We start from the raw sequence: 18,734 nt of genomic DNA, 5'->3' as shown, positions 1-18,734 counted from the left end.
CTAAATTCCTAGTTCTACATAGGCCTATATAACAACACTTAAACTGATGGCCTAGTTCCTTTAACTAAAACTAAACATTTCCTTATTCAGAAGCCTCAGCTGCTAGACTTTCTAACATCACAGTTGGCTGGGTTTGCCAGCCCCTTGAATGTGCAGTCTTCCTCCTCGAATGTAGTCTTTTCTGTTTGTACTACTGTATAATCACTGACTTACAGTCTTCACACAAATATCCTTATTGTTCTTTTGGGAAAAAATAAAACCTAAGTGATCTTCAGCCATCTTATTTTTGTTTCTGCTCTTTTTCCTTATTTTGTTTCTGTTCTGATTTGACCACGTGTTTGGGTATTATGAAAACACTGCCATCGCTACTGCAATGAATGATATATTGGCACAGGTTAATAGGTCTACCCTGGTCATCCCTCAATCTACTGAAAATGTCACAGTACAAGTTGTTTAACTTTTGCTTCATCTGGCTGATTGATCTACTACACTGACAGTGCTCCTTTTTAAGGCTGTCCTTTTGTGTTTGAAGATTACATACGTCGTCTTCCAAATTTAAGAATTTTATTCAGTTTACGACAAATTTGGGCAGCAACTTGGTTTTTTCCTCTTCGTCTGATGTCATATAGGATTGATACCTGAGTGTCTGTCAGATGGTTCTTTGCTAGCACAGTGTTGAAAGAGTTGATGGGCATTCTCACAATTTCATTTACCAAAAATGTAATTCTCAGAGCTTTTGCAAAGTATTCATCACTGCTAAGGTTTGTATCAGTGGAATTATGGCACCTATCCTTTACTTTGTTTGGTTTCTTCATCCACATCTGCTGTGGATGCTCTGGAGTGGATGCTCTGGAGTGGATGCTGCTTGACTTGGCAGCTGGTTATAAGTGTGGTTATGAAGAAACTGCTGAAGTGTGGCTTCTCTAGAACACTGAATCGCCTGGATATTCCACATGGCTGTATTTACTGTCTTCTTGGCCATGGCCACAAACAGCTCCTAAGCCTTGTGAGGAATCAGATTTAACATCACTGCTGTACCCAACAGCACCTTCACTACAGACTAAGAGGTGGTGCTGTGACTTGAATTCAAAGATGGTCCTGAATCTGAGCCAGGTTCTCCAAAGAGCTGAGAAACTTCTACACAATGAAAGCCTTCCTCCAAAGCCAAAGACATGAGTTTAACTTCATCAAAATTATCATCATGGGCCATTAGGTCTCTAATGTCAGCAGCTGAAAATAGCCCTGTTGGATTTGACCCATGAAGTAGCGATTCTGGATTTCTGATATTAGAGCTTGACTGAGGAGAAGACTCTTGCCTTTGTAAGTGTCTTGTTTCTCAATTTGATTGAGTGAGATAGTCTGTTCTTAGTAGCAGGTCATGAGGATTGAAACAGTGGCAAAGTGTCTGGGCCAACCTTATATTGTGTGACAATGATGGGTCTCAGCCTCTACTAGAAGTAACAACTTGTGTATCTTCCCGTAAACTCACCTAAAAGATGATGGGGGAAAAGTGGGATCTTTTATAAAATTCATGCCTCTACGTTCCTCACCTACACAATCTTGATCAATTTATTTTTTAATATTCCACTATTTGAATCTATTAAAGCCAACATTTTGTATATTGAACTCTATTTCTAGCTATCCTGAGTACTGTTTCCCATTTGTACACAGCATAACCTGCACTGGCACATGGCAAGAGGGAAGTGTGCAGAAGAAAAGCAACTGAAGGGACAGAAGGACAAGGACTTGTGAAGGACAGTGTGGGACTGATGAGTGCTAAGAGGTGGAAATGAGACTTTGCTAGGTGTACATCAAACTACGGCCTACGTGTTCATGTGATCTGATCTAAGGAAAGGTCCTTCTAGGAGGGGCAGTCCTGCCCCTCCCCTGGTAGTGGTTTCAGTGATCATCTGATTCCAGGATGAGGTAAACTGTTAGAAAATTAATCTTGTAAAGAAGATAAATAGCTCACTGGCAGGACTTAACCAGTGAGAGCAGTACTGTAAGAAAAGAGGGGAGAAGGACAGGAACATTAAGGTCCTGCTGGCACATTCTCTCTGCTCTTCTTTCACAGTTTATAAAGCTTTTGGAGCTGTAAGCTGCCACATTTGGCTTAGCTCCTTCTTAACTGAGGTCTATCATGTTCAGATTTCATCTCAACTCCTTTACTAATCAGTTTGGAGGAAACATTCCCCCCTGCCCCCAGATCACACCTTCTATGGATGTCTTGACTTTAAGTTAATACTCAGTTTTTCTTTACAAAAATAAAGCTGCTGTATAATCCCTCAGCTCTGAAGTCCAGATGATAAATGAGTGCTGCAGTAGCATTAAGGCCCACCTTTTGTGGGCCTGGATTACAGTTGCTGGGTTGTAGAAGTACAAAGTCACTGCGCAAGGTTATGTCAAGGCACTTGCTGACAAGTAGAGTAGTCATAAAATACATGGATTCAAAAAACTTGAGGATGTAAATACATCAAGTAGGAAGCGTACAATACAATTCTTCCATAGCTGAGCATTCCTACTGTGGTGCAGGACTGCAGTTCATTGAAATAACAATGTGAAAAGCACTTTCTACAGGGAAGGAATGTTGTACCATAAAGACCAGAACATCTTAAGTTCTCTACTATGCTTACTGGGAGCTCAGGTAACAGAAGAACACCTTCCTTTATTTCTCCTAGGGAGTTACCTTGTACCAGACCATCTGTAGCCTGCGAGAGTAAGCTGGTATTTTCAAATAAGCCCTTGAATAGAAATATTCTTAGCAAGTTAAATATTGAAAAATCCCCCACACTGTAAAGACTTTGTACCTGGAAAAAACAGGCAATCAATTTTCAACAGATAGATTGTCACAAGATGGCAGTGCATTAATAGTCTTAAATAAAATATGCAAGAGTGTATAGTTAAAGCTGCCTAAAGGCTACAGCCAAATTCCTTTCAAATTACGAAAATAACAGAGAAAACTAAACCAATGAACTTCTGAACCTTGTTAGCGTGGAATCCACTACCAAAGCTGAACAGAGGAGGCTAATTCATGGGCTGGGAGGCGCTATCCAACCTAGAGATTCCCAAAACTATGTGTTCCAGAGATAAACATGAAGTTATACAGAAAACACTAATGACCCTGTAAGGCTCCTATGATGGGAAGTGTATGTCAGATGCTCTTGGAGTATTGCAAAAAAAGCAATGTAGAGAGTAGTTTTCATGGTAAATGATTGCATCTATAAGCTGGGGGAGAGGAGGCAGACTCCAATTAAGATAACAACTGGGTTTTTTTGTGAAGATGGGCACACAGAAAGTAAGCAATAATATCAGAAGCCCAGAAGATAAAAAAGAAAACTAAATGGTTTTGCTGCTAATGCTGACTGACCTGATTTGCAGCGAAGATGGGTCTGATCTTCTTGAGGGTAGTATCTTTGTAAGTGCTTGACCCAAAATTTATGGCAAGTTTAATCTTTGGCTGCAAATGCTTAATAGCTGCTAGTGCTTAGTAACTCAGCGTTGCTCTAGAGAAGCACACCAAGAGCTGCTGTATAAATACAAATTGGCATTAGGTTTCAGAAATGACATTATCAGTTGAACTAATTAAGCTGTCCAATGGCTCCATCCAACTTTGAACACCAGGTGACAGAGAAGACAGGACTTTGCAGTTTTCAAATGACTGGGGAAAATTTTTCGAGTCAGTGACGGCTGCTGTAAAAGGTGGATACTAGCATCTTTAATGTCCTCAGGTAAGTTTTACTGCATTGATTTGCTAATATATTCACTGTGGGTTTTTTTAATTAAGTCATTATCCAATAATTACTCACTGAATCCCAATCTATTAGCAATACAGTGTTTTCCCATTTACCTCTAGCATGTTTTCCATCTGCGATGACAGAAGCTGTAAATAGCCCTCTAAGGAGAGACTGGAATCTACATGGTTGCAGTTACTCTGCGACAAAAGAAACACTTTGTAAAGCACCATTATTTTACATAAAAGGAGGTAAAAATCAAGTCCGAGAGGAAACAGAGCACAGCTCTGTGAAGCACTGCTGCTGACCCTGCCATCAAGTCTTCCTCCTAATGGGAGACATCACACTGCTAGGATGAGCAGAATAACTCCATGGCAAGAGCACCCTACTCTGCCCCACAACAGCAGAACTGGGCTCTCCTCTGAGGCTGCACCTACCCACCATTGTGGAAAAAATCAAATATTTTTTCAAAGCCTAGCTGCCAGGGCAGTGGTGAACAGAGGGGCTAGCAAGAAAACTGGATTTTGATGGTCTCGGCTCTCATAAGGTCTTCAGAAGAATGAATGTTCTTTTCATTGTAGCTCTTGGCAAGAAAAAAAAACCCAAAGTGCACGTATTTCAGTTTAACATCATTAAGATTATTTCTCTGCCGTCTAGTTACAATACACATGTTAAGATCTGAACAATCCAGTTTCCCAAATGTAATTCTACATCTGAGCATGAAGCTTTACATAACTGGTGAAGGCTGTATCATCTAGCATCCATGTCTCAAGTGTCTGTAGGCCAAAAAAGTCTTTGCCCACAAACACAGCACCTTCGCGATGGAGAAAATAAAACCTAATTGAAAAATGGTTTGTTGCAAGTGATTTCTGTAAACTTTAGAACATTTCAACTATATAAGCTATACTGGGAAGGGGCGGGGGGGGGGGGGGGGGGGGGGGGGGTGCAATTTTCAAGAAGGTGAACAAGGTCATCATTCACAAAGTAGAATCTGAAGCCACTGTTCCTTTCCTGCCCTTGCAAAGGATGCTCGAAATGAAAAGAGGAAATCAAATATTCCTTTCAAAACCATTCATTCAATTTCTTTCACTACTCTTTATCTCAGTGATAAGACCTATATCCTCCCTCCCTTCCTCTTCACAGTTTTCCCTTCTTCCATTATTTTCATTATTTACTTGATTTATGTCTTCCTCCTCCTGCAGTTCCAGCTGATCACCTCTTTGGTGTGGACAGCAGTCATCCAAAGCTTCCTGACATGCCTCCAGGTCAACATCCTGAACACACAAATAAACCAGTTCTATTAAGCAACACGCTATCAAAATTCATCTCCAAAATTCACTTTTTTTTTCTACAGCTACAGCATTTCAAATAAAATATACACTGAACAGTTCATTCATGTGGATGAACTGACTGTGTAGACTTTGGGGGCAGAACAAGACCGATGTCAGTTCCAGAGCGTGGACACTGCCTCCTCTTTCCATGCCCAGGCACTAAACCCATCTGGGGTAGAAACAGAAACTCATAAACACTGGGAACAAATTCTTCTAAAACGGACACATGATGACGTGATTTCATGGACAGTTTGGGCTATCAGTGTCTTCTGGACGTCATTTCACAACAACATATCCAAGCCAGATATACGCTTAGTGATGGAATCTTAAAATAGGCAATTATACATGGCAAGTTAAAAAAATCCCTCGCTTTTTCTTTCAGGAAAACAATCACATTAACATGTATTGTAATAGCTCTGTTTCCCCATCACTTCCATGTGGCCATTACCCAGTTCCCATTTACCCAAATGATGGGTTTTTTTTAATCTCCAGCAATGAAATTCTTCCAATTTAGTGGTCTCAGAAGCAATTTTCAAGTTATCTTTTATCTATAGTTCTATCAGTGGACTTTTTTAATTTTCATTATAGGGCTGGGGTATTGCTAGGGTAAGAAGGAATCACTGGTAAGGACTTTGCATATTTATATTTAAAAAAACATTGATGTTTCAGCTGTTATAGATCAAGTTTGTGTTATTAAAATGTGAAACTTGGTGGAATGGGAGCCAGAAAACCAAGTGGCCACACTGCATTAGTTCCATATATCCCCAGCAAAATGTTACAGCAGGAGCAGAAAAGACAAGCTCTCAACAGCAGCAAACGTAAAGAGTTAGTGTTCTGCTCTAAAAATCACAGCAAACTTACTTTACAGGTTTTATATGAAAGCATAAATTATATAAAAACTGCAATTTTAACAGTAATGAAAATGTGTAGAAGATCTTTTTTAAATTATTGCTTCATACAAAACAGTAAAAATTAAATGTAAGGTTTAAAAATAGGACTCAAGTAAAATTATATTTAATTTGAAAATAAAGTAATATTAATTTCTTTTTTGTTAATTCTGTGAAAAATCATTTTTAAAAATAATAAAAATGAATTTTATTTTTAACTGATTTTATTTGTCGGCTTTCCATTTTTCTGTACTTTCTTTGCCAGGATTGGAAGGGAACTTCAATTTTATAAACAGTCATTTCTAACAACAAATAGATATACAGGGCACTCATCTATCACTCTGACCTAAGAGTCAGACACAGTTTCCTTCAGTGATGTCCAACAAGATTACTAGCTATTAAAAATTGTATTCCAATATAGTATGTTGTCTGTCAGCTCCAGTTGGAAATGACCAGATGTCTTATTATTGCTGAATATAAGAAAGCAAATTTACTTTTCTAAACACACGCACAAAAATACAGTTTTCTCTATGTAGTGAAACAGCAGGAGAGGGAATTTAGTGTACGGGACACTGAGTACGTGGTAACTAGCTACTTGCAAACACTTCAATGAGTTCAATGGAGCTACTCACAGGCATGAGGTTAGTCCCATAATTACATGTTTGCAACATCAGGGCTACTCTTTAATTTTACAACCAATCCACTTGTCCAATGCATATGACCTATTATCATCCTAGTTAATAAAATTAATCACCATCAAAAGCAGACAAGCAGTCAAGGACAATCGCTATTAAAGACCTCAAGCAGCTCCTCTTGAGCTGAGCAGCCTGAGAAGCTGCTGCTGCAGAGCATTCGGCTCCTGAATAACACCACAAATTCACCGCTCCACCAGCTGACAAAGAGGCAAAGGCAGGAAATATTTAGAAATGTAGTATCTATAACGTGATGCCTCGAAAAACACCTGTGAGCACAGGTTTCAAATAGAGAAAGTACATGGGTGATAACTCCATGGTTCCTATTGAGATGACCGGGGTACAAGCCTACTCTTCCGTCAGGGAAAAGCTTGCGGTAACTTTGCGTAGAGCCCATGGTGTGCGCAGCAGATCATCTGAACCCTCACAGTTCGACTTGCTTATGGTGGAAATCTGCCCCTGCAGACAATGCCAGTCTGCTGAAGTCTATGATGGAGATGGTCCTTCCTAGCACCATCATGACAACAGAACTTCTGATGTGCCTGATGGGACAGATTCTTTCTGAGGAGAAACTAAATGCTCCTGAAGCTTGTAGAAATTCGTGAATACTGTCATGGCTTCAGGTACCCCAGGAAGTCAGACACAACTGAATTTTCAGGTCTTTTCCTATCAATATATAGAACTATTGACCACTAAGGAGATGGGGAATACTTCCAGCCATAAATTTTAGGATTTACCTGGAGTCTGCATCGATTTTTATGCATCTTTTCAGAGAAAATAACATCTTTGACTATTTTCTCTGCTAAGCTGTAGACAGTATTTTGGTACCCTCAGTTTCCAGGCTGAGAGCCACCATCCTACAGGATCACATGCCATTTTGTCCCAACGACCCTTTGGCTTCAGAACAGCACAGAGGTCAGAGCCACCCCCCAACCTTTGCACAAAGCTCCTGCGGATGTGAAGGGAGGTGGTGGCAGGGACAGGAGGGAGGCAGGGTCTCACGTTTGCAATCACGACCGTTCACTGTAGTTTATCAAAGGGAACGTATCATCTCTACTGAACTAACAATGCTGCACTGTTAGCCACTGTGTGGCTTTGTAGATCAGTCTTACTACCACCATTTCTTCCTCCAGCAGATGATATTAAAATATACTCATGCCTGCTCACACTGATTATTACTGCAGTAAGTTATCTAACCTTTTAAAAAAAACTGTTTTCACTGCTACCAGGGCAGTTCCTGAAGGAGCATGGCCCTGCAACCAGCTTTTCACAACAGATACAGTGGTGCAGATACAGCGCATGCAAGATTGTACAGAGCACCAATTTCTGCATACGCAGTCCATTCCTATATGGATATCACATAACACAACCAGAACCTTTTCCCCTTAATTTCTCACTTTTGGCTTTTAAGAAAAATCCCCTGCATTAAGCTGTTAAGGAGTTACTCTCTGACATTACACTTCCCACTAGCTTGTTAGTCTTTCCCAGTGATGAAGAACAGCTGAAAAATATTGCTCAACAACTGAACACTTCTTGCCATGCCCCTTGGGATGATCGCTTGGGATTGATTGCTGGGCTACTGCTATGGGGAGAATAGAGGGGATGCGCCTCTCCCAGAAACAGCCATATCGTGTTTTTGAATAAGGTATTTCTTTAAAGATAGCTTAATTTTGCAGTCTGAATATACATCTAACACAAAAGGGATCAGGTGTAAATGCTACTTACTCAGTACTGCACTGCCACACTTAGTGTTTCTGTCCTGTTGCTTAGTTAGCATTAATTGTAGCAGAAGAAACAGTAATTGAGTTACAGTATTACCACTGTGAGCCCAAGAGCTAGATCAGGAACACATCAAGATGGTCTCTGTACAGAGAAAAAGATTGATTCTTGCTGATTGTAGAAGACTTGCTGTTCCACCAAACCCATTTATTGCAGCAGCCTTTCCACTTCTGCCACTGGAGGGTGTGGAAGTTCACACCTCCCACAGCAGGCTGTTTCCAAACAGTAAACTGCAACTCTACCTGACCACAACCTTTTGACTTGCATTTGGCAGGATTTCTGTGCAAGTACAAGGTAGGAATTTACACTTAAAAAAAATAACATTAAAAAAAATAAATCCTAATATCTCAAATTCTAATCTTGCTTCTGCCATTTACTAGTTTCAGTTGGGCTATAGAACACAATCTGAGACAAAGTCTGATTTACCAAATTATCCATCAGTCTTGTAGGCAGGAGAGCTGGGCTCTAACTGTGCATCTGCCCTTTCCCTGAGGCACAACTTACTGCCGGTCAAATATCAGCTTCAGTTTGTCAGTCTTCAAAATATGAAAAATAGTTAATTTATGTCAAACCTGCTACTTAAGGTGGTCCAAGAATCAATGAGAAGGAAAGAGAAAGTATGATTTTGTGGGTGCCCCTGCCTGCGCATAATTGAAAGGATGCTGCCTGCTCTGGTAGGTTTCCTTACTACATTAAAAATAAAGCCTTTAATTTCCAATTAAGTACATCAGAGTACAGATCTCAGCGTGAGTTGGGTGCACCGTACATCAAACTATGCCGCCCTGTATCTCCTCCCCTTGCTTCCCACACCATATATTATTTGTTGTCCATAAAACAATGCATAGGGAACAGAACCTGTAAGGAAACCAAAATCCAAACAGGTCTACGGTGCTGCACTGGGTGGGTAAATAAGACCCCTCCCTAGCAGCGGTGGAAAGCATAGGCAAGCTGTTTTCAGCTATCCATGAGCATGCGGTCGGCAAACAGGGCTAACACTACACAGCTCAGGGCTACAAGTGCACACAGGTATCTGAACCAGCTCTGGAAGAACACAAACGCCTCCCCACAGCAGAACGGGGCAGACAGGGGGCTTTGCCCAGGGCCACAGACAGCACTCAGAGGCAGTGGGTACCAGTCCCTGCAAAGCTCTGTTTCACCGCAGTCAGGCGTTGAGTTATCTCCACAAATATCCCAGCGTGGGAGCAAAGGTGTACGACCACCATTATTTGCAAAATGACATAATTTTTTGTGCTGATTACTCATGTATCCTGTTCACGTGCTATCTTCTAACTCCTCTACGCTACATTTTCTTTATTTTGGTTGGCAAGCTTTACATTGCTCCATTACTGTCATTAACCTTTGAGATGCTTTTCTGCAAACTTGTGTCCCTTCTCCTTTATTAATTGCACTTCACTGTAGAACTGGCCCTCTCTTTACTACTAGCTGAAAAGATGCAGCACAGGCCTGGTGATCTTTGCCACGTTTTGAATCATTAAATAGCGTTTCCAGAAAATTGTCTCACACCAATATAAGTCAGGGAATAGAAACGCAGTTCTAGTAACATAACCAGTAGTTTCACTTCACTACTTTGCAGGATTATATACAATTAGTAATTAAATATAATGATGGATAGCTGTTTTCATATAGCTCTAAGGTTACTGATGTTGCTCTCTGCCTGTGTACTTCAAATATGTGATGATAACTAATCTTACCAATTGATATCTACTTAATCTCAGCTAAAAGGCAAAATGTTCATTGCTGTTTCTCTATATTCACGAGTCCTAAAATATCCTGAAAACACAGGAACAGAAGAGTACTTTATTATTTGAAATGTAGCCAGGGGTTAGAAAGCATGGAAGGTGGAATGGTGGATGGAAATACCAAATATCAAAGTAACTTTTCTGTTGGGTATGGCTAGGCTTAAGACTCACACTAAACCATGCTGACTGAGCAATGCAATTGGGTAAATCACATGGCCCACGGGTGTGACTCCAAATGTGGTGCCTGTCAAATGCCTGTGACGTATCTAGTCTAAATCACAATAATCCCGTACGGGCTGCAACCAAACCCATGGGGCTCAAGGTGCTCGGGCTTGTTTCAGTGAGCTGTTAGCACCTCCTTAACCACATGCATTTCAGAAGCAAAAACACTGGAGCTTTACATAGCACAGCTTGGCTATGTCAGCTACTACAAAACACACATACTCTGTGCACACTACATGTCCAGCATAAACACAGAATTGACACCAACCTGCTCCCCAAACGGAGGCAGAGATAGGTACAAAATCAAGACACAGATAGGATTGTCACTAATTTAAACTGAGACATACTTTTGTACGCTGAAGATGGCTTGATATCCCCTTCAAGACGAGCTTTTAAAACACTCCTAAAACATAAACCAAACAGCTTTGCACTCCAGCCATTTGGTCTTGTGCTGGAAAATTGTGACAGAATCTAATTTCAACCTAAAGGATGCAACATCTCTGACAGTAAATCTGATGAAGGTTATTAAATTTATTCACTCTTTCAGATAGAGCACAGTTGAGGGGAGGGGGGAGAGGCAAAAAAAAGTTCTTTCTATGCCTCTTTTGTCCCAGGATGTATGTTTTCTATTGTGGTCAGCGAACTACACAACATCAGGGTTCTGTAAGAGACTCCTTTCTTTCTCTCTCTACCTTTACCCAGGCTAGATCAGTAGTATATCCTCCTTGGTATGATGTAGTCACTACTGAATACACATAAAACTATCCAGGGACCACCCTCTCCGATAAAACTTTGTCCGCAACTCCATTCCAGATGTCTTCTATTCGAGCCCTCCCAGGCAAACATAGTTTCTCAGGTATCCAGCTCTCAACTTTAAGCTACCGGCCTCATTGCAATACCAAATGTCTGCCAGCTCACAGCTCTGAATAGGAAGTGCTGCTAAAATCCACAGTCTGATGTTTTAGCTCCTCTGGGATTTGAATATCTTCACCTTCCCTCTGCCACCATATGCAATTCCTATTCTATTTTCTGCATTTACCGCACTCTAATTCCTTCTTCTTTATGCCCAATATTGCCCTCACCTCCTCTCACACAAACTTGGCATGCACCAGGAATACCTTCCCCACTCTCCAGGTAGCAGGAAAAAGCTGGTGTAGGTCAGCCCTGCACCACTGACTCCCTCTACACCCTTTCCTGGCCACTCATTTGACTTGGCTTTTTCAAACCTTCGTGCCTCCCGCAGTGCATCGCAACAAAAATCAAAATCACGGTCTTTCAAGACAACACGTACTTCAATGCTTGAAGTTCTTCTCTTACTCCACCTCTCTCTGAAACACCATGCAGTCCTTCACAAACCCTCTTATTAAACCTAGGTAAGTTCTGTCTAATGGGTAAGAGCCATCCGTGAGTAAGGACCAGGCTTATTTACCTATTTGCAGATGTCCCTCCCCAGCAATATTGCCATGTCCTAGTGCTCAATGAGTTCACAAGAAGGAAAAAAAAAAAAAAAAAGGAGACTAATTTTAAATATGGTCTGTAAGTTAAGCACACAGCTTCGGAGAGACTCTTAAACACACTGGAGAAAAGCCTTCAGAGAAATGCCTACCTGGTTTCTACTTATGTTTGCTTTACCAAACTTTTGACATTCATGAATTAAAAAAAAAAATCCGTAACTCAAACTATTCTAAGGCAGTGCAAATACTTCAAATGGTGCCCAAAGTCCGGGATGGATTCACCCCCTCCAGTGCTTTAATACTGTGAAACTCTGCCTCTAACAGTCTTCAAAGAACTGTGCTTGTATGAGGCTTTACATAACCTGACCCAAACTGGCCTTTCTAAACATGAACATAGAGACTAGAGTACAAACAATACAAATTATCCACTGTGCATCATCTGCCTTAACTTTTGTAATTCATAAACAACAGCAATATCATGCTGTTAATTATTAATTAGAGCAGGTGCTCTTTAATCAAGCACAGGCATTCAGCTCTTGGGAAGGGCTTCAAAATCTGTCGTAGAGAACGTAATACATCCAGATATAACAAACCTGCTTGGTTTGGGTGGGAGCAGAGCCTTCCTTCTCTGTCCCACCCCAAGTTGGAGCGTGTCCCACGTACGGCATGACGGCCCAACACAGCGACTGTTGCCCTCATTCAGCTACTGCCTCTTCTGCAGGCATGGGCAGCACCAGTGCTTGGGGGTTCACGCGATCTGGAAAGTGAGAATATTTCTACTTTAAGATTCAGGCCACAGACAAAAAACTGAAGAGCTACGTAGTCCATTCCTGCTAATCTAAATATTTCCCCATGTATATTCCATGAAAGATAAAGAACCCATCCAATTTTTATACTCCCTTCTTCAAATATATACATATATATACACACAGAGAAATACCGATACACAGAGAGAACGGGAAAAGGAAACTGCTCAATCAAGTAGGGCAGCTCGTAACCCTTGTGAGATCTTCAGCTAAGACACTGTTGTACTACAAGTGCCTTGAGACTTTCTATGTACTTGTGAATACTATTAGCACACACACAGGACTGATGGCACACCTTGCAGCACAGAGGCCTCTCACTTCACCTCCTCCAGATTTTAAGATGCTTTGGAAAACACATCTCGTTCATTTTGCATATGGACATATGGCTCAACAGAGCAGCTTTTAGAAGTGTTGTCGGGGCAGGGTTACCGTGAGAAGCCTAAGGAAAACACAGCCTTCAGCTGGCACAGTGGGGCACGAACTGTGTCCCGGGTTAATGCCTGTGGGATGGCTTCTCTCTTTTTCCTCCTGGCATGACACCTATGCCCACTGCCAGCTGCACATCTTTTTTCTTTTTTGTTGCTTTTTCTATGCTTAAAATTCCAATATTTACACAGCCACACGGCATCTCAATTTAGCATTTTCTTTAAAAACGCATTCCTTGAGCAACTAATAATAATTTACAATCACATTGGCAAATATTAAGCAGACATGCCTAACTACCTGTGTGATTAAGTTAACGTTATCCAGTTACATATGGCCTACCCAACGTGATCTACTTGTGTGAGTAGGTTTGAGTTTTCAGCAGTGGATGTCGGCATTCAAACAGGTGCCAAATACACTGTTAGCATTTAAGGAGTAAGCGGTGCTCCATTATAAATTCTTCCTTAAAAAAACAAGATTGCAATCTCCTCTTTTCAGCAAACTGTGAGGAAGAAGACGAGGTGGTACACAAACACTCTTGTATCCAGAAAAAAAGTACCATGAGAAATAGTCACCTCAAAGAAAAGACTAGGTTCACTCTTACGCTTTTTATCTATTTCCTAGTCACACATGCCCACTGGAGCCTAAAATCTTGGTCTGGGGTATTCTGCAAACGTTAGGACCTGAATCAGCTTTCATTACTACAGAAATTATTTCATTTCCTTGCATGAACTGATACATGTTTTTCTGGCTATTCAAAACAGAAGTTCATTGCTTTTTTCTTTTCCTCTGAAGACATAACCGATGGCTCCCAGGCAGGAACCCTGGTACCTTAGTCTCCACCGTAAACACCCATGAGAACCAAATCTACAACCTTTAATTCTGCAGCTGACCCAGATCTGAACAGCACAGAGGCATTAAACTAATATTCTAAGTCAGAGCAGCACATCTTCTAGTGACCACACACTATGAGCTGTTGTAGGTAATGTAGGCCAGTAAATTATGGATAGGACTTAGAATAAAAAACTTTTTTTAATATAGTCTCCGCTCTGGTACAAACACTTTTCATCCCTGGTCCTGTTACACACATCCAAGAAAACAGGTAGCAAGACTCTTGGATCATATGATTATTTTCTGCCTTGAAAGACGTATTACAGAAGAAAAATATTTTATTTTTATTACTATGGCAACAAAATATCATGGAGTTTACATTTCATCAGGAAACTTACATTTGCTTATAGAAAGGGACTGAATGAAACAGAATCACAGAATGGTTTGGGTTGGAAGGGACCTTAAAGATCATGTAGTTCCAACCCCCCTGCCACGGGCAGGAACACCTTCCACTACACCAGGTTGCTCAAAGCCTCATCCAACCTGGCCTTGAACACTTCCAGGGATGGGGCATCCACAGTTTCTCTGGGCAACCTTTTCCAGTATTTCACCGCCCTCAATGTGAAAAATTTATTCCTTAGATCTAATCTCAATCTATCCTCTTTCAGTTTAAAGCCATTGCCCCTTGTCCTAGCACTACACGCCCTTGTAAAAATCCTCTCTCCAGCTTTCTTGTAGGCCCTTCAGGTACTGGAAGGCTGCTAGAAGATCACCCCAGAGCCTTCTCTTCTCCAGGCTGAACAACCCCAACTCTCTCAGCCTGTCTCCATAGGAAAGGCACTCCAGCCCTATGGGTTTGCTGGGAACATAGTGGATATAAAGGTTAGATCTGATCCCAGTCTGTCAGGCAGCAAGCTGAACAGAGGAACCCACCTGTTTGTTTTACTCATTGTCAAAGATAAAGTGATCAGGCTGTCCTGACAACCCACTATGCCTCATCTGAGCACAGAACAGAAAAATAGGCCAGGCAACCCCACACAGTTTGGCATGCTCCAACAGCGTGCTTCAGCCACTGAATTAATTTTCTTCTTCATCTGCGGTTGTCTTCCAGAGTGGTTTTAAATACCAGTTCCCCAAGGATGAGGATCAACAACTTGCACTGTGCTGCTAGTGATATTCTCAGCAGGGACTGGAGCCCAGTGAATAAAATTAATCCAGGGGTGGGTGAACCCAGCTGTTAACTTTTCAGAATGTCACACAATCAATCCCACAATATGGAGCAGAACAAAGCAATCACTTTCATCTGTTTACACAGGCACCTCGTCCTGATCTAGCGTGGATAAGAGAAGCACTAAAAATAGCTTGGGTCTATTTTTACAAATGGCAAAACGAAGGTTATAAATCAGCTAAACCACTTTGAAATCCATTATACCATTACAATAACATTTTGACAGCACAAGTGGACTTACCCAAATCTACAAAGGTCACCTTTAAAACTTAAGATCAACTTTTTCCTTGTGTGTTTCAGGTTTTGGACCTGTCATGCACTTCAGAAGAAGCCTGGTGGAAGAGACACGGGGGTTTTCACTTAAAAGTCCATTAGGTTTTAGGGCAAGAACTGAACACTGCCTTATCTTGCTCCAGTCATTCTTTCACTTAAATAAAACATGCTTAAGAGAGAGGCCCAGACCTACATTTAGCAAAGAAATGAATCATCTTCCCTCTACAGAAACGAGCAATCCCTTATAGTTAGGGTATAGAAACTAGTTTTGCAATTTCCTTACAAAAATAAGCAAGCTAACACATGGGAAAATAGAAAAAAAAAAACCAAAACAAAACCCCAAACAACCACCAACCAACCAAATGAACAAAAAAAAAGAAAAAAACGAGAGGAAAAAGGAAGAAAGAAAGAAAGAAAGAAAAAAAACCACACCTACCATGCAAGGCAAATTTAACAATTAGCAGTTGATGTTAGTTCGTTAATTCATAATAAGAACCTTCATAACGGTTCGAAACCAACTTGAAAAATGTTGGTAGTTTAACGTGATATTTCAAAACGTACCGACCACCAGAGTCACAAAACCATCACCTTGGCATTACTGTCTCTTTCACACCCGCACAGTGTACCACAGAAGCCTCAGGTCATAAACCACTCAGGAAAAATGAAACTCTATGCCCACTAGCGACTGAACTCGGAGAAGCAATCCCTGCAGCCGAACGGCGCGGGGCTGCCCTTCGAGTCACGGACACGCACCGCTCCTGCGCGGGGCGAGGGTCTGCGTGGGCGTACGCGGACAGAAGCGCAGTCCGGGCTGCGCGTTTCGCGAGCGAAACACGGCCATGGCTGCCGGGTACTTACTGCCCGAGAGTACGGTTCAGGATGCCCCCCTGTCAACAGAGGCCGACACAAGGAGGCTGGAGCTCAGCCCTGGCACGATTAAGACTCCCAAGACGTAAGAAACGTTCCCAACAAGTGCAGTTACCGGACGACGACACACACGCGCCCTTCCCCGAGGTGAGGGGTGTACTTCTGCTGCTCATCGTTCCGCGCTGCCCAGAAGCTGCATTTCTGCAGCCGCACGACGCTCTCCAGCTGCCCGTGTGCCCACGCGAACCAAACTGCGCCGATTCCGGCGGAAACGCCAAGCGAAAGTGACGGCCGTGGCCTCGCCGCCCCGCCTGGCAGGTGCCGATGGGCGCGGGGGCCACGCGTGGCCCCCGGCCCGGGCAGCTCCGCAGGGTTCACTCCGCTCGGGTGCCCGGGGAGCCGCCACGGTCAGCAAAGGGCTCCGGGGCGCTTCTCCACAGCACGAACCTGCCGCCCTCTGTGCTTTCGCTCCCCGCGACCCCCCTCCCGGGACGGGAGGCCATGGCCGGTGGGGGACAGCGCACAGGCCACGCGACCACCCGAAGTCTCCCACTCACTTTTCTGCGGGAGCTTTGGCTCAAAAAAGCGTCCGCCTTGGCTTCCCCGCAGCCCGTTCCCCCCGCGCTCGGCCGAGGCGGCGGGGCAGACCCGCAGCGCTGCTGCCGGTGCCGCTGCGCCCCCCCGGGGCTGGGGCCGCCCCCCTGCTGCCGCCGCCCTTACTCACCTCCGCCGCCAGGCAGCCGCCTCCGCCGCCCCATCCTCCTCCCTCGGGCGGGGCGGGCAGCGGCGGCTGCCGCCGCTCTCCGCGGGGCCGAGGCGGACACTCGCCAGGGCAGGTCCGGCTGCCAGCGGAGCCCGAGCAGCAGCCCCAGCGCCCGCGCCGTGCCGCCGCACCGGCACTTCCCACGGGCGGGAGGCGGAACGGGGCGCGGACGCTCCCGCATCCCGCCACCCCAGCGCCGCTCCGCCGGGGCGGGCGACCCACCTGTGGCCTGGGGGCTTCCTGCGTGCCCGGGGGGGAGTAACAGCCTTCGGTTGCTGGAGCGAGCTGGAAATACGGGAGAAGAGTTAGAAAATACGGTAACTAGGGGCGGGGAGAAATGGAAGAATAAAAAAATGTAAAGAGATTCTCCACCCGCCTCTGGCAGTAAACATTCTTTCCTCCCCCTTACCCAATTTTTAGAGATCTTCCTCACAAAAAAAAAAAAAAAAACCCCACAGGTAGAGGTTTTAATTACAGTCACCTGCTGTCTAAATATCTACCCAATGCATTTGCTTTCCCACCTATTGAACTGCATTTTCCACAACACATCTACTTAGCGCTACCCGAACTTACTCTCCCACATCCTAGAGGTATCTTTTCCAGCTGTTTTGTCCTCTGAAAAGGCCTTTTATCGCTTCTACTTATCTGAGTGTTTCCAACTTGTTTTGGCATTTACAAGGCATAAGACTGTTTGAGTAGACCCTGAAAGCGTCACTTGGTCAGTGGTAACTGTATGCGATGGGCACAGTGTCCCATTTCTCGGTTAGCACGGACAACATTTCCCTTTTTTCATTGTGTCCGGTGTGATACTACGCAACAGGTGTGTTACAATACTTTTAGTCTTTTCTTGCATCCTGTTTCTTCAATTCCAACAAAATAAGTTTTCTTTCAAAAATCCAAATGAACTAGACTCTATACTGGAGTTTCCCATTGTCTGCCTTTTTTTTTTTTGTTCCATGCCATACATCGCTGGCTTTTTAATTGGAAGCATAACCGAAGGTAACAATGTTTGCTGTTGCAAAGAAAAATGGATATGTGTCCTAAGCTAAATGCAGGAGACTTCACATTATGATTCATGACGCAAACACCAGGATAGACATCCACCACAAGAAGTCCTTATATTCCACGTTATTCATTGGTGTTAACTTTTTTTAAGCACGGTCAAAAACTTTGTGAATAATTTTTAAGCTTGTAAATCAAGTTTTCTAATGATAAGAAAATATATGACAAATGAATACAGCCTATAGACTTTCTTGCAAGAGATGGAGAAGAAAAAGTGTTTTGAAAGTGCTGGTGGATGTGCTGTGAGAGAAGAATTTGGGGGATGTTTGGACACATCTCAAGGCTAGAAACCGGTGTTCTGTTTCCTTTAAATTTTCGTTGACGATGTCCGGTGCGTCTCTAGTAGGACTTGAAGCACAGGGGTTGTATGTCAGCACAGGGCACAACCCCGCCTGACCCAGGGCTCGGTGTGCAGCTTGACACGTCAGTCCTCAAGGGAGACAAGAGCCTCTTCGTGGCCACTGTAGGCCACTGCAACCACATACATTAAACATGCCCATTTAATCACTTAAGTCTTTTCCTTTAACAAGGTAGTGGATTTCCAATGCTTAGGAGTGTCACCCACCAGAAGAAGGCTTCAGGCTGCAGCTCCAAAGCAGGTTATCACTTCTCCCACAGCCAGGAG

The 18,734-nt window shown here is 43.1% G+C and overlaps 1 protein-coding gene across 1 annotated transcript; it reads right to left on the bottom strand.

The window, feature by feature from the left end:
* Positions 1-280: 280 nt before the first annotated feature.
* On the bottom strand, positions 281-12,555 carry NFE2L3 (NFE2 like bZIP transcription factor 3). The gene is given in 8 exon segments (XM_086615152.1): positions 281-559; positions 561-860; positions 863-917; positions 919-1,063; positions 1,066-1,489; positions 3,848-3,931; positions 4,907-5,005; positions 12,454-12,555. Coding segments are annotated over 8 exon segments (1,488 nt in total).
* Positions 12,556-18,734: the final 6,179 nt, after the last annotated feature.

Source organism: Tauraco erythrolophus, chromosome 7 (assembly GCF_009769465.1).
Source record: "Tauraco erythrolophus isolate bTauEry1 chromosome 7, bTauEry1.pri, whole genome shotgun sequence".
In the NCBI taxonomy this organism is placed as follows: domain Eukaryota; kingdom Metazoa; phylum Chordata; class Aves; order Musophagiformes; family Musophagidae; genus Tauraco; species Tauraco erythrolophus.
Note: the sequence above shows the minus strand (reverse complement) of the source record. Positions and strands in the feature narration are given on the sequence as shown.